The following is a 22,243-nucleotide window of genomic DNA, read 5'->3' as shown; positions in this document are numbered from 1 at the left end:
TTCACGTTATTGGATTGAAGTATCCAGTTCAGGGGACTATTAAAATGATAATTGATATTACATGATTAAATAGATGTATATTGTTTCGGTGGATAGTAGTTGACCCTTCACAATTTTCTCGTCGTCCGGTCCTTGTTCATGTCTTCTGATATGATTGTTCGGCTTCAACAAGTTTCCCACAGCTTGAGTCCAAAGTCGGTCGGGTACCTGCCTAAGAGGTTCCGACGCTCAAGTCAGTTCTCAAATCAACAATAGAGATAGAGAGAGAAAGTGTCAGTTAGGTATCAATGTGCATTTACTGTTCTTACCTGTCTCACTTTTGACCTCTTATTTATAGTTTTCTTGGTGGGCCTGCGTTTAGCCTTTTCTTAATGACGGCCCAATCTCAGCCCAGAAATTCCTAATCTTGTTTACTTTCTTAATTTTGCGTTTACTGTGATCGCGATGACCGGTCGAGTATCCGTTGATTACCCGCTTAAACCGCGTTCTTTACATTCTTCAACCGACCGGGGTATGACAATTAAGACGTCCAGATGCTCTGTCGATCCCAATTGATCGGGCGTTTCCATGAATACTCACCAATTTAATGGTTTCTTGATCGGGCGTCCGACCTCCTACTGTACATATATTAAAATCACTTCCAAAACATTCAGACTTTATGAGAATTCAATAAACTTCAAGAGAAATTAAGAATATACATATATAGATATAATCTTTAACAATTTAAAAGAACTAGTTTGGTTTGAGGCTAATAAAAGTTATTATGAAAGAGTGAATTTGACTTATCTTGCATTTCCAACCTAAGGAACGGAAACAGAAAAAGCAATGGTACAATGTTAATAGACTTAATTTTATTCCTTAAAAAAGGGTTGCATTTGATTACAATAACATCAAAATAATTATATATTGAACAAACTTTTGGAATATACTAAGAAGTTTGCTATGCTTTAGGATTATTAACAAATGATAAAGAATTTATTGATGCAATTAAATAAGTGAACTTGCTTCTGAAAATGAATTTAGAAAATTAATTGTTGCTTTGTTGATTATGAATACAATATTCAAACCATATGTAATTTGGAAGGCTACTTGAAAATTAGTAATGATGTCTTATATCAAAACATAAAAGAATTTAACTTGTCAGGGATTATTCATACTAGTATAATGAATTGCTTTTACTATCATTAGTTCAATTTGCTTATCCTGAATTTATAATGAATATGATGTTTCTTGAATTTTTATAATGATGGAACAATTCTAAGTCCAAGAACTAAATCTGTAGAGTAGATTAATGAGATTAATGTTGTCTTTGATAAATAGTGAAAAAATTACTCTTATTTAAGTTCAGACATACATTGTCGATTAAATGAAAATCAAGAAATTCAAACTAAGTGATTTACATTATAATTCTCAAATAAAATCATTTTTTTAGGAATACTATATCATCGATTGAAGTTGAAAGAAAGTATTTCAATTATATTTTTATGAAACATTGATCAAGCAAAAAGTTTTTACAATGAAACAAGATTGAAATTTGACGAATTAGGTAAAATATGATTTATGTGCGATTCAAAATTTACTATCTTCTGAATTTGGATTGCATTTTAAATTAAAAAAGAAAAACAATTCCCATTATCAATTTATTTTGTAAAGCCAATCAACAAAAGTCGAAAATAATCTTTTACAATTTTACCTATCAAGTCTAATATGTTTTTGTTCTGAAATAAAACAAAGAAATAATTCAAGATCTTAATTTTAATTTTAGACAAAAATAAAAATATAATACAACAACTAAAATATTATTTGTAAATAAATTCTGGAAACTCTTTAAAAATATCAGATTTACAACTTTTGCAACATAAAATAAAAAGATGTACACATTCTTTTTTTAAGTTTTATTTCTATTATAAGATTGATTATCAAAATTACATTTTGAGTAACCTTTTAGATTAATTGTAAATGAAATTTTTTTATATAAGCATTTATAATGAACAAAATCCTTCTTATATAAATATAAAATTTTAAAGTAATACAAAAATTTTCTTATTGAAATATAATATTGTTTTTTGATTAATCTGTATCCGTGTATGTATGGATCTAAAAAGTAGTTGATATTACATAACTAAATAAATGTATATTAAAATCACTTCCAAAACTCAGAATTTGTGAGGATTAAATAAACTTGAAGAGAAATTAACAATATAAATAGATAGAGAGAGATTAAAGTTCTGAATGCAATTGTCAGCATATACTAAAAAGGTTCGTTTAAAAGGTAACTGCTAAGGTCTCAATTTTCACAACAGCTCCAAATGACTAGTAATTACATCTGGGCAGGACTGTGCTTGCAGAAGCTCCAGACGGTTGAACGGTCGAGCAAACTTCAAAATGTAATCTTCGTCTGAAAACAAAAAATACAGATGAAATAAGGAAAATGATATTTTAACACTATTTTAACATTGCACACGAGTCAAAATGTGATTGAACAATTTCAAATTAAAAAAATTGAGACAAAAGTATATTTAGAAGAGAAAAACTAAAGTTTGTTTTTTTAATTTAAAATCGTCCAATCACATTTTAATACGTGCGCAATGTCAAAACGATGTATAAAAAGGTATCAAAATATCATTTTGCATGAAATAAAAGCAATTGGTCACTACTTCAACAAAACAAAAACAGAGAGGGTGTATACTACTCACCTTCTTTTACTGTTCCAGAGAGCCAGCCTAATACCTCATCTGCAAAAGCCAAGCAGACTCCTCCCTGCAAACAGATTTTATTAATTATAATGAAAAGGAAAATGAACACACTTCAGAACTTACAGATATAAATGTGATTTTATCCTCCTAAGATGTATTGAACGATCCTTTATTAGCTATGCAACGATTAATTGCACGTATAAGTATGTACTTTTTGTCATTATTGTCAGAGAAGGAAATAAGATATGGAGCGTTCTCCATAACATAACCCACAGGGTGTGCCTACTGCAGTTTTAATTAACAAACGATGCAGTATAAAGCCCCTTGCACAGTACAGCAGTTATACCTGGCAGTAGTTCTTCATTTCTACTCTCTGACTTATATCTTCGGTTCTAATTCTTTCTGTCCGAACAAGACGACCTGCATCGTCCCTGTACCATAATGAAAATAAACAATATAAACACTAAATTAGAAACAACTAGCAGTATAAGTTTTCAGTTGCCATGCATGCCAGATGAAAGAACAAATCGTTAAAATGATCAGAAATCAATTTCTCCAAACCTAGTTGAATTGAGTAAATTTCCATCAGAATGTTGGAGAAAATCAAAGATTTTGTAATGATATGAAGCAGAAACAACAGTTACCTAAATCCGATGACAATATATGGAACACCTGCCAGAAATGACTGAATCTGCAAGCACAAACAGAGTCTTGCTGAATATATCATAAAAATTGAAAAGGGAACACGTGGAGATGAAAAACAAATGAATTGGTTTCAAAATATAGGAAATGTACCCAAAACTTCAACATTTTTTTTCTCTCGAATCTTTCTTCGGTATGATAATTCAACTGGATCATAAAAATGACATTCTCATATTATTAAGCAAACAGAAATGTGTTATTAGAAAAGAAAAATTAGAGCCAAAATTGAAATATAACCCAAGACAGCCAGAACTATACGAACCTCACGGCTAGTCTTTAACTCCACATAGAATCTCTTTCCGTCATTAGTTGAATCACAGCAATCCATCTCAGCACCCATTAAGATGCGGTGAGCTCCTAATTTTGTTTTAATCACAGAACAGAATTCAACATTGGCATCAACATGATGTATCCCTTCTCCGTCTGCTCTTCTAGGATCTTCAGTGGCGAGGCTCTCAAAACAATATCCTACGTAACATCTAGTTGCCGAACTCATTAAGTTTAAGGCTTATCCCAATAAAATCAAAGCGAAAATGGGGGAGAACATCTTTAATTTGTATACTAGTTAAAGCTTGAGCAGTAGAAAGCAACACATCATATTTTTTACAATATAAGGCATTGTTAGCAAAATTCTTTTCATTTTCCCTAACATCTACTCTTTTTTGTTATATTGATTACTGCTCTTTAGCACAGTCAACATACCCAAATAATCTGCCATGATTGCAGATCTGTTGATTATATCAAATATTTACAGATCCAGGAATCAAGTAAGCCTACCTCCTACGATCTAAATCACTTTGGGGTCTTTCTGGTAAATTATGCACATCAAGATAGACAACCCCATTCCTTTTGTGCACTCCCATTTCCCAAGGCTCATTACGGATATAAGCTGTTGCCAGTATCTGCTGAGACAAAAGTACTTGGTTAATATGCGGCAATCACAGTACCACAAGTAAAATTTGTGTCTGACTTGGTGAGGTTGAGAAAACCCAAGGCAATACCAAAAGAATGTTCATATGTTTGTCCGTTGCAAGTAAATTTAACAACAAAGGTTATCACTAATTGGGTTAGAGATTTCTAAAAATCAAAGATCAGAGAAGATTCTGACTAGAAAGCAAACCAATTCAAAATGTATAAATTACCTTTTTAAGATTGTTACGGAATGTCTGCATAGATAAAACAACAGTGATGTACAATGATCAGAAATTAGTTTAGTAATAAAATGTTTCCAAGATTGAAGAGGGATATTTTTGTCCCTACTGCAAGCAAGAAGATCACCAAATCCAAAGCCCTCTGAGCCTATGTCTGCTTTACAAATTAACAGAACAAAAATATTGGTAACATAAATAGTGGTGTACAACTGGACGTTGTTTCTTGTGCACAAATCGTCCAAGTAGCATTCCATAATCCAACTAAATTCACAAACCAGAAGATTAGATTAATAGACAGATCACGTGCCTTTTTTGGGAATGAATGTGTCATAACCTTCATTCAAATCAGCTCCAACATCTTCAGTAATATGGCGCTTAAAAAGTCTCTAAATAAACAGGAAAAAAAGCACTTAAATGAGCATAAAACCATGACTAAGTATTGCAAAGAGCACGAAACAAAAAGCAATAAACAGCTTACCAAGCTACGGTCATCGAAGAATACTTCTCCGCCTTCTACACGATTGTAGCAGGCAATTTCGCAAGGCTACAAAAATAATGAAGAAAACATAATGCCGTAATCAGAACACAAATCCAAAAAGGCAATTTATATCATTACACTATACCAATGAGTCAAGAAACCACCACAGATAAAAAACCAGTAGCTTCAATGTTTAAATCAGAGTAATTTGTTTCTACAATACAGCCAATAATTCATTTTCCCTTGCTCACCAGTTTAAACATAAGTAAAGTTTAATATTGACTCATAAAATTCTAACTTCGTGGTAATTTCTCAAATTCTCAAATAAAATTGAACAATCAATTGCTTGATGTAGCAGCAGTTAAATATAGGAAAATAGGATTCCCCTACCTCCGGAAAAGCAATGCACTTTCTTGACAGAGTTTCTACACTTTTTGAAAGCTTCATCTCAGAGACAAGGCGCTCATCATGGCGAGCGTTCTGAAACCTATTTCCGTATCCAAAATTGTGCCTCGGAGGATAACGTCCAGCTGGAGGAAGAAGGTCGGGTCCTCTATCATTTTGATAACTTTGCTGCCAACGACCGCGGCCAAACCCCCATCAACCCTGGTTAATTGCATTGCGGGTGGCAGGTAATACTGCCAGAGAAAATCTCATATTGCCATAAAACGAATTAAGAAATAAAATCAACAATGATATTTTTTTTTTTAATTCATCAACATGTTTAACTTCTGCGGAAAAACATAAGCACAGTTATGGGACGAATACGTAAAATTCCTAGCAACTAACAATCAAACTTTTTATATTAAGTAGGGCTGATTAGAAAAGTCAAACGACCAAAAATATTTTGATAGACATAAATTTTTTTATATTTATTTAATATTATTATTTTTTTATATTTCTTTTTAATAGAAAAATTTACTTTTTTACTTCAATATTGACTCTACGTTAAGGATTGGGATTCAGTTGGCGAGATTGGCATCGAAAAGATATCAGATGGTAAGAGAAAAGAAGAAATCTCGAACCATCAGAAGCGTTGGAATTCTTGGAGATAGGGGCGGTGACGGAGGCGCAGCGGTAGTCCTTGCCGGCGGCTAAGAGGGAAGAGGAAGATGAGCGGTCTTTGCCGTTGATGCCGGCGGCTCTGGATGTGGACGGCGAGAATCGTTCGAGCAGTTCATCGAGGACGTCGTTGATTCGCTTCTGATCACCGGAAGTTACCTCCGATTTAGATCCCACTCCTCGCTCTCTGTACATAACGAACGCCTGTGCTGTCCTCCTCAAGCAAGGTTGTGCCAAAAAGAAGACGAAGTTAGGAGCTAATAAGGATGATTAGAGGGAGCTCATGAGACGTTCCAGCCTTGGAATAAGATATGATTGTTCAAATATTCTGACAGTATAACCTTTTCAATTCTCAACACAACCCTTCAAATTCTTTACTTGTAGAGTCTCATGCAATCCAGGTTAGCAAAAGTTTCTTCCCTTACGACATATCATAATTATCTATCTTTCTAAGAAAACTATTCAGTAATAATTTGTCGTTTGGTTATCATGATCGTCGACGGAACACCTTCCATCAAGTTAGATTTACACACCATAGACTACCTATCTCTTAATACAAGATCTAAAAAGTACTTTTATGCTACTTAACCCTTAATTAAGGTTTAGATTGACTTCATGACAGTCCTAGAGAGAGTATTTTGCTTTATTTTTTTATAAGTAACTCTCTTGATTAGGATGAATGTCATCATTTCCTCTCAGCGATTCAATTTGATTCATCATTTCCTCTCCGCAATTCAATTTGATTCAGTTCGATACGATTGTCACCTAATCATAATAACATTACTGAAACTACGCTCTTGTGATGTTAAAACTGAATTAGGGTAAAATGGTGTTGTTGTCTTTGATAAATGGTGAGGAAATTACCTTTTTAAGTTCAGACACACATTATCTATCAGTTGAGACCAACAAATTCAAACTGAGTGGTTTACATTAAAATTCTTGAAGTTGAAAGAAAGTGTTCCAACTTCCAACTATGTTTCTAAGAAACAATGATAAAGCAAAAGGTCTTTGTAATGACACAATGTTGTAAGTTAATCAGTTAGACAAAATGTGATTTTTGCTATTATGATCCAAAATTTAGTATATTCTGATTTTGGATTGTATTTTAAATTTCAAATAACACAATTTTCAATATTACTTTATTTTGCAAAGACAAGCAATAAAAATCAAGTACAATCTTTTACAAGAGTTGGACTTTACCTGTCATGTCCACTATTTACATATGGACATCTCTATGTTATTGTTTATAGAATAAAAAGGAAAGAAAAAATTAAAAATCTTATTTTTGAATAAATACAACAACTAAAAATATTGTCAAAAAAAAATCTTTCAAACTCTTTAAAAATATCACACCTACAATATTTGCAAAAAAAAAGGTACACACATTCTTTTTAATTTAAATATCAAAATTACGTTTTGAGTTATTTATAGATTAATTACAGATGAAAAATATTTATATAAAAGTTTATTATAAATAATTTCCTTTTTATATAAATTTAATGTTTTGAGGTAATCCAAAAGTTATTAACTAATTTAATTTTCATAAACATTGATATCTGATAATTTTACGTTTATTATAATTTTGCCATATAATATGAACGATAAAAGTATAATTTTCTTAATGAAATATAATATTGTTTTTTCATTTATATATTTATAAGTTATCCGTGTACGGATCTAAAAACTAGTTGATATTACATAATTAAATAAATTTGTATATATTAAAATCACTTTCAAAACTTTCAAAATTTGTAAGGATTAAATAAGCTTGAACAGAAATTAATATTATACATAGACAGAGAGAGATTAAACTCTGAACTGAATATGGAAGAACAAAATAACATATCACTTTGATATCACTATAAGAAAGAACTTCTAATGAAATTCTCTAACCTAACATTGAAAAACTTTTATAGCAATTCAGCTGCCATTTCATTAATATGTTTACACCTCTAAACAAATTCAAACAAATTAAAATTTATACGAGTTTTCTTAATTGATAACAACTATATATATATATATATATATATATAATTATTTTTAATGGTGATCATAATTATTTTTTACTAATATAATGGAAATCTGATAAAGTTTAAAAAAATATACTCAATATTCATAAAACATTGCCCAAATTAGCAACAAACAATGACAACTTTAGAGAAAAAGATAACGGTGGTGATGTTGATTAAAAATATCATTGCAATCCTCAACTATATATGATAAAATCAAACATAGTCTAATTGTTTTTTAAGAAAAACTTTTATAAAAAAAAATAGTTCGTTAATATTGGTTTCTTGGTCAATATTGACCACTAAATAACCCTAATTCCCATGTTTTTAAAATAATCCCAACAATTTTTAATTATATTAATAGAAAAAAAAAGTCTTATAAATATCAACAAAGAATGGAATTATAATCATGGGTTGATTAAAAAAGCTTGGAAAAATATAACTAATTTACATTGATTAGAAAAATAAATTTAATCGACATTTAGGGAAACAAAAAGTCAGTATCTTAGTTAACATCAACTATAACTAAACCATGAGAATGGGAAAAAAATCATAATTAATAAGAGACATAAATGAGTAAAAACTACTTTTCAAATTTCAATTTAAAAAAATTATATTATCAAATTTCAAGTAATGGTACTGCTAATAAATCTTTAAAATTTTAATTTCTTTTAGAATTACTTAGCTAAACGTTATATTTTGTCATCATAAAACATTAACCTTTCTATAAATATTCCTCAATCAAACTGTAAATGGTGCATTAAACTGTCTTCTTGATCGAAACCTACGTCGCCTCCATGTCCATTGCGTAAAAGGAGAATTGGAAGAATTTAAATTCAGCCGAGTGGCAATAATGACCATTTCTTCTTAGATTTTCATAATTTCAACCTGTATATTCACAAAATTTTTTATTCCAAAATATATAATCTAAAATATAATTTATTTTTATATTTATGATTGTATATTTCTAAATATAAAATAAAAACATTTACATTTGTATGCTGAATTATATAAATCTATGTAGTTAGTGTTTTCCAATATTAGCTCTTAAAAGTAAACTTAAGCGAACGTTTTTTTCCGACAAGTTTAGAAAACGGAAGAGCGCTAAGCTGAGAAGGGTAAAATGAAAAACTATATTCTAACTAAACAAGGCCATACACAATATTTCAGCAAAATTCTAAAAAGTTGTGAATGCAATTGTGAGCACTCACAGAGGGTAACCCTATATACTAAAAAGGTTCGTGAAATGATCAAAGTTGCCGGGAAAACACCAGAGTTGATTCCCCTTACTTACTTGGCGTACCGGATTGTTTAAAAGATAACAGCTATGGTCTCAAAATTTTCACAACAGCTCCAAATGACTTGCAATTACATCTGGGCAGGACTGGGCTTGCAGAAGCTCCAGACGGTTGAAAGGTGGAGCAAATTGCAAAATGTAATCTTCATCTGAAACAAAAATACACACGAAATAAAAGCAATCGGTCACTACTTCAACAAAACAAAAACAGAGAGCGCGTATACTACTCACCTTCTTTTACTGTTCCATAGAGCCAGCATAATACCTCATCTGCAAAAGCCAAGCAGACTCCTCCCTGCCAACAGATTTTGTTAATTATCATGAAAAGGAAAATGATCAAACTTCAGAACTTACAGATATAAATGTGATTTTATCCTCCTAAGATGATATTGAACGATCCTTAATTAGCTATGCAATGATTACTTGCACGTATAAGTATGTACTTTTTATCATTGATGTCAGAGAAGGAAATAACATCTGGAGCGTTCTCCATGACCCACAGGGTGTGCTTACTGCAGTTTTAATTAACTAATGATGCAGTATCAAGCCACATAAAAGATTAGCCACCTTGCACCCTACAGCAGTTATACCTGCCAGTAGTTCTTCATTTTTACTCTCTGAGTTATATCTTTGGTTCTAAGTCTTTCTGTCCGAACAAGACGACCTGCATCGTCCCTGTAACACAGTGAAAATAAACAATATAAACACACTAAAGTAGAAACCACTAGCAGTATGAGTTTTCAGTTGTCATGCATGCCAGATGTAAGAACAGAACGTTTAAAATGAGCAGAAATCAATTTCTCCAAACCTAGTTGAATTGAGTAACTTTCCCATACCATGTTGGAGAAAATCAAAGATTTTGTAATGATATGAAGCAGAAATAACAGTTACCTAAATCCTATGACAATATATGGAACACCCGCCAGAAATGACTGAATCTGCAAGCACAAACAGAGTCATGTTGAATATATCATAAAAATTGAAAAAGGAACACATGGAGATGAAAAACAAATGATAATTCAACTGGATCATAAAATATAGGAAATTTACCCAAAACTTCAACAATTTTTCTCTCTCAAATCTTTCCTCAGTATGATAATTCAACTGGATCATAAAAATGATAGTCTCATATTATTAAGCCAACATAAATGTGTTATTAGAAAAGAAAAATAAGAGCCAAAATTGAAATATAACAGAAGACAGCCAGAACTATATGAACCTCACAACTAGTCTTTAACTCCACATAGAATCTCTTTCCGTCATTAGTTGAATCACAGCAATCCATCTCAGCACCCATTAAGATGCGGTGAGCTCCTAATTTTGTNTTAATCACAGAACAGAATTCAACATTGGCATCAACATGATGTATCCCTTCTCCATCTGCTCTTCTAGGATCTTCAGTGGCGAGGCTCTCAAAACAATATCCTACATAACATCTAATTTCCAAACTCATTAAGTTTAAGGCTTATCCCAATAAAATCAAAGCAAAAATGGGGGAGAAAATTTTTAATTTGTATACTAGTAAAGCTTGAGCAGTAGAAAGCAACACATCATATTTTTTTACAATATATGGCATTATTTACAATATAAGGCATTATTAGCAAAATTCTTTTCATTTTCCCAAACATCTACTCTTTTTTGTTATATTTATTACTGCTCTTTAGCACAGTCAACATACCCAAATAATCTGCCTTGATTGCTGCTCTGTTGATTATATCAAATATTTACAGATCCAAGAATCAAGAAATTCAAAGGTAGGTGAGCCTACCTCCTACGATCTAAATCACTTTGCGGTCTTTCTGGTAACTTATGCACATCAAGATAGACAACCCCATTCCTTTTGTGCACTCCCATTTCCCATGGCTCATGACGGATATAAGCTGTTGCCAGTATCTGCTGAGACAAAAGTACTTAGTTAATATGAGGCAATCCCAGTACCACGACCAGAATTTGTGTCCGACTTAGTGTGGTTGGGAAAACCCAAGGCAATACCAAAAAAATGTTCATATGTTTGTCCATTGCAACTAAATTTAACAACGAAGGTTATCACTAATTTGGTTAGAGTTTTCTAAAAATCAAAGATCAGAGAAGATTCTGACCAAAAAGCAAACCAATTCAAAATGTATAAATTACCTTGTTAAGATTGTTACGGAATGTCTGCAAAGATAAAACAAGAGTGATGCACAATGATCAGAAATTAGTTTAGTAATAAAATGTTTCCAAAATATAGGTCATAATACATGTCTTACCACAAAATGAATGTTTTGAAGAGGGATATTTTTGTCTCTAATGCAAGCAAGAAGATCACCAAAGCCCTCTGAGCCTAAGTCTGCTTTACAAATTAACAGAACTAAAGTATTGGTAACATAAATAGTGGTGTACAACTGGACATTGTTTCTCGTGGACAAATCGTGCAAGTATCATTCTATAATCCAACTAAATTCACAAACCAGAAGATTAGATTAATAGACAGATCACGTGCCTTTTTTGGGAATGAATGTATCATAACCTTCATTCAAATCAGCTCCAACATCCTCAGTAATATGGCGCTTAAAAAGTCTCTAAATAAACAGGAAAAAGAAAGCACTTAAATGAGCATAATACCATGACAAAGTATTGCAAAGAGAACGAAACAAAAAGCAATAATTTAATTGAAGATATCAAACAGCTCACCAAACTACGATCATCGAAGTGTACTTCTCCGCCTTCTACACGACTATAGCAGGCAACTTCACAAGGCTACCAGAATAATCAAGAAATCATAATGCCGTAATCAGAACACGTAAATCCAAAAAGGCAATTTATAACATTACACTAAACCAATGAGTCAAGAAACCACCACAGGTAAAAAAACAGTAGCTTCAATGTTTAAATCAGAGTAATTTGTTTCTACAATAAAACCAATGATTCATTTCCCTTGACTCACCAGTTTAAACATAATAAGTAAAGTTTAACATTGACACATAAAATTCTCTCTTCGTGGTAATTTCTCAAATTCTCAAAGCAAATTCAACTATCGATTGCTTGATGTAGCAGCAGTTAAATATAGGAAAATAGGATTCCCCTACCTCCTGAAAAGCAATGCACTTTCTTGACAGAGTTTCTTCACTTTTTGAAAGCTTCAACTCAGAGACAAAGCGCTCATCATGGCGACCATTCTGAAACCTATTTCCGTATCCAAAATTCTGCCTCTGAGGATAAGGTCCAGGTCGAGGAAGAAGGCCAGCTCCTCTATCATTTTGATACCCTTGCTGCCAACGACCGCGGCCAAACCCCCCTCTACCCTGGTTATTTGCATTGCGGGTGGCAGGCAATACTGCCAGAGAAAATCACATCTTGCCATAAAACGAATTAAGAAATAAAATCAACAATGATATTTTTTTTTATTCCTCAACATGTTTAACTTCTGCAGAAAAACAGAAGCACCATTATGGGATGAATACCTAAAATTCCTGGCAACAAGCAATCAAAACCTTTTTATATTAAGTAGGGCTGACTAGAAAGTCAAACGACCAACAATGATTTATAGTGAATAATTTCAGATTTACACACAAACATTAACCTCTAAATCATCCCTAATGATTTAGCTCATAATTTTTCTCGGTCTCCCTCAACCTCTAGTAATAGGATTGTCCTACGCCTCGTTCACTCTATATTTTTCTACTCCTTTTCTCTATACGTGCCCGAACCACATAAGCTCCCCGAATTTTCACTATAATAGATTCTTTTACAAGTAATACATGTTATGTTTTCTCCTATCAGGTATAGTAATTCATAATCGCATAACATGATTCGTTCACACGGAGCAACAAGACTAGCACTCACTAATTAATTATCCAATCCATAAATCACAAAAAAGTAGCAAAACAATTGTTCAGCGCATACTTCAACCGAAAACAGAGAAAGAGAATTTACCAGGAATAGGATAAGGACTTCTGGCGAGGGTTTTACAGTAATCTTCGTTATCGGAGTCGAACAGATCTTTGTCTTCGTAGTCGGGAGGGTGATCGTCGCCGTCCTTAGTGCTGTCTACGACGTCTCCATTCTCCTCGTCATCCTCGGCTCCGCTGCTGCCGCTGCCGCTGGCGGAGGACGAGTCAGCGGCGCCCTCGCTGGATTTAGAGGAAGAGGCCGAAGAGGACGAGGCTGAGGAAGAGGAAGCGGCGGTGGAGGAGGAAGTGGAAGCGGGGGAGGAGTGGGACCCATTGTCATTGTCGGAATCTTCGCCGAATAGGTCCTTCTCCGTGAAATCCATTGAGCACGCTTTCCGCGTTTCAGTGGGATACAATGCTCATCAAGCATTCTTCATTTCTAGTTTTTCTCTCTTTTATTTGGGCCACAACTTACAACTGCATCGCAGTAATTGCTTTTTGCACCCATCATCTAAAAATTATAACCCTTCTTTAGTTTTTTTAATTATAAAATTTCAAAACATATTCCACAATTTATATTCTTATCCATAAATATATTACATCTCTGAGTTACATTCCTAAAATGTATCTTCTAAATTCTAAAATTTTATTTTAAATTATATAATATGGATTATATTTTTAAATCTATAAATATTATGAATTCTAAATATGTAGCTTAATGTTATGGTTAAATATGTTTTTTTTTAATTTTCAGTAAAAAATGTAATTAGTTATTTTTCAAAAAAATTTAATTTACATCTTTAGTATATTTAAAATTTTTAACTAAATTTTTTTAAATATATTTTTAAATTAACATTAAAGAAAAAATATATTTTAAAAATTAAATAAATTTATCAAACTGATTATGTATGTATAAATTTGAGGAACTGAATTAGATAATTTTTTAAAAAATGAACCAGTTTTAATTTTTAAAAGTTAGAGAGAAAAAATATATCTAACTTTTAATTTTATATAATTTAAAATGAAATCTTTAAATATGAAAATTGAAATTTCTTAAAAATGATTGCGTTATTAAAACATGTAAATGTAATTATGAAAGTGAGAAAAGCAATTTCCCATCCAATGTTTATAACGGGACAATATTGAGAATTATCAATAAAATAAAACCAGTAATAATTGATTATGAAATTACTAAATCTATGGTAGGTATAATTTTATAAGAGTTGGGATGAATATTAAATGACATATTTGGTAGTTTTCTTTTCTGATAATATATTTAGACAACATTTTTTTAACAATATTTGAATATTGATTACGTGTCAATTTGTGATTGGTCAAAAATTACTCTACAATCAATAATGATAACCATAAACATTATTGTGGAGTAATTTTTAACCAATCACATATTGACACCTAATCAATGTTCAAATGTTATAAAAAAAAATGTTGTTTAAATATCATTATCCTTTTGTTCTATGATGTAGATTTTGGTTTTTGAGTAATTAAGATTGTTTGAGTTTAAACACTTGTTCAACAAAGTAAACAGGATTTCATCAATAGTTAATTATAATATCCACATAATATAAGAGGATTTTAATGAAACTAATAGTTTTAAATTGTTAACCGATGTATGTTTACTTAAATTTGTCACTGTTATAACTTTTAAAGGTTTATTTATCTGTTTAATTATTATTCTCGAAATACAACATTAATTAATAATTTATAATTCATAATCTTAGTCTATTATATATATATTTATTTATTTATTATGATGTAAGGACAGAAAAAGGTATAATATAAAAAGTATATCAGAGAAGAATTGTCTCATTTTTGTTTTACAAAACATAGAAAGTCTATTAAATATGTCACTGAAAACCAGTTCAACAAAATCGTTGGCTTTCAAACTTTACAAACTAAGAAGAAAATAAAGAAATACACTTAAATTCAATTGAACTGAAGTAAAAAAAAGAGTGCTTATTAGTAATGTTTGATTATTAATAATGTGAAATTAAAAAAAAAAGTGACATTGAGAAAACTCAATTGCATGATTATTTCAAAAGGTTGAGTTAAAATTTACTTCATGTTTTTATATCATAAATACTTTAATAGACACTAAATAGTTTCTTATTAAAAAAAACTACATTATATAATGGATGGTAGAAAAGGACAGAGTATAACTTATTTTAAATAAAATAAATAAAAATCGTATGATACCTTTATTATAAACTATATAAACACATTAGAAAATTATAATGTAATGTTTAAGTCAGTATTTTGGTTATTATTATCACTCTCTGTTCATGTTTATAATAAGACATATACTTACTATACAGATAAGAACATACATAACAAGTATATTGCCATACTTATATAATACGTACAAACTAAGTGAAACACAAAATATATCATTTTATCATTACCTCATTAAAATATAATATTAAATTTTGTCTTATTAGAAGTTCACAAACTCCGTATATGTGAAGTTACATATGTTTTAGATAACAAATACAATAATAATTAATAAATGGTGATACCTTTAAATAATGTTCATTTTATAGTATTATACAAAGTGTGGTCAAACCTAATATAGGTGACTTTAAGATATTTTTATATCATTAACTGACTAATCCTTATTTATATTTAATGTCTTATTATCATAAATGAAATCAAAATAACTTGTTATACACATTCAAGAAAATATCGTGTAAAAACATGTCATTTTTCACCGTGTTTTCATGATATAATTAAAGTTATAAGTACAAATTTAAATACAAAATTATTACAACTATTTCAATAATCACCACTCACATTTATTAGTTTATAATGTTTAATAGACCTTCAATAGTAAAAACAAGGTATACCATATAAAATACAATTATATATGAATGATAAGAATTGAAAATACCATTAAGTTAAATTATAGGGTTAAATATGTTTTTAGTCTCTATATTTTGGGGCGATTTTGGTTTTAGTCTCTCTTTCAAATTAAGGTACAATTTAGTCCTTCAACTTTAGAAGACTCTGGTTTTAGTCTTTTTTATCAAATTTTATTAACTTTATTTGCTGTTTCAAACGCGTTTCTCAGTTAACATTGAAACAAAAATGTGTCAAACAGTGTAAACAATCCAAATGCTATAATGAAACGTACTTAAAACAGCAAATAAAGTTAAAAAAATTTGGTAAAAAAGACTAAAACCAGAGTTTTCTAAAGTTGAAGGACTAAATTGTACCTTAGTTTGAAAAAGAGACTAAAACCAAAATCACCCCAAAGTATAGGGACTAAAAACATATTTAATCCTAAATTATATCATATTGTTTAAGTGAAATATATTTGCTTAATACAACTAAAAAAATATAGAATGCATTTTACTGTTATTTGAATAACAAATTGTTACTTAAACAATGAAATTGTAAAAATTAATAAATTTACCAGTTTTCGACAGCCAGTGAATTTTATCTTTTTTATATTTACCTGTCTTAACTTCATTTTTCCACTTTTTGGCATGCAACCAGTTTAAATAAAATAAAATTGGGTGTTATAGCAATATATATATTTTTATATATTTTATTGTTGATTGCAATTTATTGAAAATAATATAAAAAATTAGAGTCGTCTAAATTCATTATTTTGAGAGAGACAAAAAGAAAACAACAACCAAAATAAGTAAGTTAAAATCAACGCACTAGTAATATTTTTCCTATATTAGTAATTATTGAACCACAATAAGCCCTCATTCTGCAATTTCATCCTCCACCTTTGAATGAAACACAAAACTTGGAAAAGCAGTGGTCACGTCCCTGCATTATTTCCATAATTCACGAGTTAAACAATAATAATTACAATTTCTCAAGAAATTTATTTATTTTTTTTAATAAAAAAGTTATTATTTCAACATACCTCAAGTAGGGTAACGTCATAACTTTCAACAATGAAGGATTTTCATAAACGAAGTTTTTCCACTCATATTTGTCTATTTTCCCATCTTGATTAGGGTCAGCATCCATGAAAGTCTGCTCATAAAAATAAAATGTCAGAACATTTTAATTTTTTTAATTTTGATATAGGTAATGAGATTAAGAGGATATTAATAAAAGTAATACGAAAGCTTAAGCGTTTTTAATAAATGTTAAACTCACCTTGTTGATAATTGTTTCTATCGTTTCCTCTGATAACTTAATTTCCGCTTCACATAGAAGTGCATTTATCATTTGCTTCACCTGCCAAAGATCATAGCGTAGATAATTATGTATATAATTAAGAACATTTAGATTGTAGTTAATTTCATTTGTATAAAAAATGCATGGCAGAAAATGATTAGCATCTTAATTATACCTCATGACGCTCTATAAATCCTGTGTTATCTAGATCGTACAGCTTAAACGAAACTGCAGGAAATTATATCAGTTGCTTTAAGGATAAACCAAGAGATTAAGATTAATTAAATAGGTTTTAATTCAACTGAATTACATTCTATTTTGACTTCCATTGGTGCAGATGGGTGAAAAACATTGAGTGCTCTAACGAAATCACCAAAGTCAATCACTCCTTTCTTCTTGACATCAAATAAATCAAAGATCTGCATGTTAATTAGAGAAATAATTATAAGTTATACATTTAATTAAATGAGTCCAATAGTAATTAGAAGGATTAGTAATGAATTTTGAATTATAGTACAAAATATTTTCCAAAAATAAAAATAAAATACACTACTTGTATTACAAAACATTTTTAAAGGCATGAATTTGCAAATAATATTAACTATAATGGAACAAATATTTTAAAAAGTAAACAAATATTGTAAAGTACCCGACTCGTAAAGAGGTTTTCCTTCTTCTTATTATTAAAAATTGCCAGTTGAAATTCCTCCTGCAAAAGAACACTTATTTTCATTGTCAGACCAACTATAATGTAATAATTTAACAACATTTTTTTTAATAATTTTTTAACAATGTATAACAATTTGGAATTAGTCTGTTTTGAATATTTTTTAAATATAAATTCAAATAGACTAATAAAGTAATAACACATTTTTTGTTGTAAAAAAATATTATTAAAATATCATCATCCATGTAACAAATATATGAATGTATGTGTATATATAGTGAGTTATTAATTAAGATGTAAAGTATGTTGTATGTATGAATTTCTTTTAAAGTCAGTTAAGAAAGATAGAATCAAATTGTTTTAAAAAATATAGTGTCGTTACTAATATTCAAACATCATATATAAAAGAAACCTCTTACATAAAGTCAAAAAAAATAAAAAATGTATTTTTAACGATTTTTTTTTTATTATTTATATGATAATTTGTGATTGATCTGTTTTAAATATATAAACAAATAAAATAAAAACACATAATTTATTAAAAAAAATTGTTAAAATATTATCTTCAAACAAAATTACAGTAATAACAAAGTTGTTGTAAAAAGAATATATAGAGGTTGTATTTGTTACCTTGCTTATCAGACCATCATCAGTGACTGACCTGCTAATGTTCTTAAACAGCTCATATAGTGCTTCAACATCACTAACACTAACTGGGAAACCAAAAAAATTAACAAATATGTTAAATATATATATGTGTGAAATATAGGTTAAACAATTAGAAAAAGAAATGCATCTCACGGTTATTTTCTTAAAAAAAACATTATATAACAAGAAACCTGACTCAAATCAATGTAAATTAATAATACACTACTTACCAATTACCAGTCATATGCAAGGAAATTGCATATAAAACACGTAAAGGAAAATCAAGACATTGAGCTCAATTAATTTGATATTTTTATAATCTTGCAATTTTCTACGTACCCAATATAAGATAAAAATTGTTATATGATGCCAAAAAATTCAAAACTAGTTGATGAATCCAAAAATTGTATGGTTGTTGGTAGTTTTCAAGTTGAACAAAACCCAGGTGAGATTAAAGTTTCACTCGAGAAAGAAACTAGCATCTGCACTTTATTTTGTTTTGATCTACATAGTAATAATATTGTTGGGGGAGGTTCGACATACACATAGATCTCCACACATGGTAAGACATTGTCCGCTTTGGACCAAGCCCTCACGGATTTGCTTTTAGTACCACTCCAAAAGGCCTCTTACCATTGGAGATATCTATGTGTATATAAACCCACCAGTCCTTCTTTCACTCAATGTCAAACTTTGTTTGCTCTCCAACAAATATCAATTTATTTTCCATTAAATAAGGTTTGGTTTTGTCTTAATAACAACATCTCAAATAACAATATTAAATTGTGGAAGAATCATAATTTTGCAATATTGATCATCAGAAAAAAAGAAAAAAAAAAACTTACAAGCTGTCTCTGACGCAAGAGCAAACGGATCTTCCATGGGAATTTCCCTTACTTTGGAGTGGAAACAACCCATTTATGAAGGGAATATAAGCAACTGAACACGTACTAGAGTAGTAGTGTTCGAGCTTTAGTTGAATATGTTGCTAAAACATCTTGAAATTTCCAATTGCAAACCCAGATTCAAACATCATAAGAACAAAATAGTCAATATAATAAATCAACATATAATCACCGTACATTACATTAATTAACATTGTATATGGAGCAAATCAAAATAGATTAAGCATCAGATGATATTTGATCACACAAAAACATGGCTACGTTATCACAAAACGACAATTTCTGGATTGTTTGTTCAAAAAGAAAAACATTGCAGGAAAAAAAGATGATTTTGAGCATTGGCTTATCAAGACAACATGGACATTTACGAGAAACTATGAACGATCAATCACTAACATGTTATAGGTTTCTTATTCTGGAAAAAAAAACAAAAACAAAAACGCGCAGATGTAACAAACTCATAAAAACAACAATTTCACAGATTTGATCAATAGTTGTATAAATTAAGCATTCCATAACCAGCATCGTATCGTTAACTCATACATCAAACAAGGAAAGACATGCTAATTTATATAAAACCCAGTAAACAGATGATGCAATTGTCAAACGGAAACAAAATATAATATTCCGTTAAATTTTGAGACATTCTCGTCATGCACGCATAGCAATGAACGTGAAACCTAAGCAAATAATAATAATCTGGATAAAAACATTTCATGTGTCATGAAAGAACACGAACGTTGGGACATAGTGTCGTGCAAGAATGACAAGGGAGAAAATACTCACCAGCTTGAAAACTTGGCCACCAAAATTGGCTTTTGATGTTTTAACTAAATATGTGGCCATTGGTACAATATTACTAATGGAAATATAAAGAGAAGAAAGTGAAATGTAAGAGTGAGATTTATAGAAGGGGTGTTGGTGCCAATATTGTCCTCAACCTAGCAATGGCCAACCAAAACCATTTAAGACAAATCATAACCAATTGCATATTCTTAAAACAAACTAGACAACTATACAATAACTTCACATATTGTAAAATCCAACAACAAAATAAGTATTTCATTATTTAAAATTAGTGTAAGAAATGTGTCTATTAGTTCTATTATTATGATAATAAAAAAACATTTTTTATCATCATTTTTGAATGAATAAGATCATTTTTATAATTTATTATAAATAATTTTGTTTATTGTAAGTAGTTAATTATATTTAAAAAATAACTATAAATTTAAAATTTAAGATAATAAAAATAATTTATATTAAAAAAAGTAAAATGAGTAAGAAAATGTGTCCATAACAAACAGTTATAAAATGGTTACATAAACCAATCATCTTTATTAATAGGCATAGTTGTTAGACTCACTTCTTAAATTACGATTTTTTTTAAATAAAAAATTTAAATTTTAACTATCCTACATAGATAAAATTATTTTATACTTTATAGCTTTTGTTGAAAGTCTCACATCTTATAATATATAAGTGAGATGCAAACCTCATCTTATAAGTCGGTTTTGTGGGGTTGAGTTAAGTTTAAAACCCACTTTCTAATATGTTATCAGAGTCATGGTTAAAGCCTATCTCAGCAAATTCTAAGTGAGTATTTCTGTTTAATGAGTATTTTTGTTTCTATTCTACCCATTATCAAACCGTTATTGGACCAAACTTCACTTTACAAACCGATTTTGTACAGTTGAATCTCACATCGACTACAAATAGTGTTTCAGCTTCCGAATATGTAAAGTATGCGTGCGGTCTTTCTTTTAACTTTTGAGAGTATTTTTTATTTAACTATAAAAAATTGATTTTTCATAAGATATATAGTATTATCTATAATACTAGCGGCTCTTTTTTTTTCTTCCTTAACACATTCCTATTTAAAAAAAATAACTAGAAATTGAAGGATAATGAAAGAATATTGTCCAAAATTATAAATAACTAAAAAAAATACTAAGACCTTAAATAACAGTGGTGAGAAACCAAATTTATGTTAACATTAACAAAATTCAAAAACGGAATACCGTGAGCCATGCGTTGAGTTAGACGAAGACTGTTTCTTCTTTATTTTTCAAAATTCTAATTTGATTTGATGGCTCACCCACCCACTGGTAAGGTGAAGCTTAATATTTTTTTATATATTAATCTCTTTTGAAGTATTTACCAATAATTATTTTAATATGTTTTCGTATACAAAATGGATTAAAAAGGGAATTCTCATTGAAACTATTGTCAAATAATAAACTTAAATTATCTGAGATATTTTTTCAGAGTTTTAAATGAATTCAAATAATATATATGTGTTTGTTTAATATTTATACTCTTTTTATTCCTGATGGATGTGAAAAATAACAACCGTTATAACTGGAGTTGATTTGTGGGCCGTTCAGATAAACACGTTACAACAAATTTAACGGCGGAGATGAATCCATTTATGGCGTGTTCGCATTGACTTTAAAATAAAATAAAATAAAAACGTCAATGTTATAAAAAAATAATAAGTAGAAGAAAGCTTAATCAGGTGGGACCCAGTGCCGCAGGAACGTTATTCTCCAAATTTCAAAGCGAAAGCAACCTTATCATGCCCTCCATTCCAGCGTA

General features: G+C 29.9%; 3 protein-coding genes and 1 long non-coding RNA gene across 4 annotated transcripts; 1 reads left to right on the top strand and 3 right to left on the bottom strand.

Moving 5' to 3' along the window:
* Positions 1–2,171: 2,171 nt before the first annotated feature.
* LOC106776614 (decapping nuclease DXO homolog, chloroplastic) lies at positions 2,172–5,621 on the bottom strand. The gene is made up of 12 exons (XM_014664097.2): positions 5,418–5,621; positions 5,028–5,093; positions 4,857–4,935; positions 4,615–4,703; positions 4,541–4,564; positions 4,176–4,300; positions 3,661–3,877; positions 3,492–3,545; positions 3,341–3,387; positions 3,043–3,127; positions 2,697–2,760; positions 2,172–2,398 (listed from the first exon to the last, which is right to left on the bottom strand). Exons 1-12 carry the CDS (start codon positions 5,472–5,474, stop codon positions 2,295–2,297), a joined length of 1,011 nt encoding a protein of 336 aa, XP_014519583.2. The 5' UTR covers positions 5,475–5,621; the 3' UTR covers positions 2,172–2,294.
* Positions 5,540–6,518, top strand: LOC111240586. Its single transcript, XR_002666014.1, has 2 exons — positions 5,540–5,659; positions 5,981–6,518. It is a non-coding gene; the product is annotated as an uncharacterized LOC111240586 (long non-coding RNA).
* A 2,690-nt stretch (positions 6,519–9,208) lies between these two features.
* LOC106776366 (decapping nuclease DXO homolog, chloroplastic) lies at positions 9,209–13,696 on the bottom strand. The gene is made up of 13 exons (XM_014663803.2): positions 13,311–13,696; positions 12,464–12,711; positions 12,069–12,134; positions 11,878–11,956; positions 11,645–11,724; positions 11,529–11,552; positions 11,164–11,288; positions 10,615–10,831; positions 10,446–10,499; positions 10,287–10,333; positions 9,986–10,070; positions 9,627–9,690; positions 9,209–9,544 (listed from the first exon to the last, which is right to left on the bottom strand). Exons 1-13 carry the CDS (start codon positions 13,648–13,650, stop codon positions 9,441–9,443), a joined length of 1,533 nt encoding a protein of 510 aa, XP_014519289.1. The 5' UTR covers positions 13,651–13,696; the 3' UTR covers positions 9,209–9,440.
* Positions 13,697–16,998: 3,302 nt separating this feature from the next.
* LOC106776613 (calcineurin B-like protein 1) lies at positions 16,999–19,658 on the bottom strand. Its single transcript, XM_014664096.1, has 8 exons — positions 19,586–19,658; positions 18,723–18,805; positions 18,075–18,134; positions 17,736–17,844; positions 17,601–17,653; positions 17,405–17,485; positions 17,166–17,278; positions 16,999–17,065 (listed from the first exon to the last, which is right to left on the bottom strand). The coding sequence occupies exons 1-8, from the start codon at positions 19,656–19,658 to the stop codon at positions 16,999–17,001; spliced, it is 639 nt and encodes a 212-aa protein (XP_014519582.1).
* Positions 19,659–22,243: the final 2,585 nt, after the last annotated feature.

This window comes from Vigna radiata, chromosome 11, assembly GCF_000741045.1.
Source record: "Vigna radiata var. radiata cultivar VC1973A chromosome 11, Vradiata_ver6, whole genome shotgun sequence".
NCBI lineage: Eukaryota > Viridiplantae > Streptophyta > Magnoliopsida > Fabales > Fabaceae > Vigna > Vigna radiata.
This window is presented reverse-complemented; position numbering and strand designations above follow the sequence as displayed.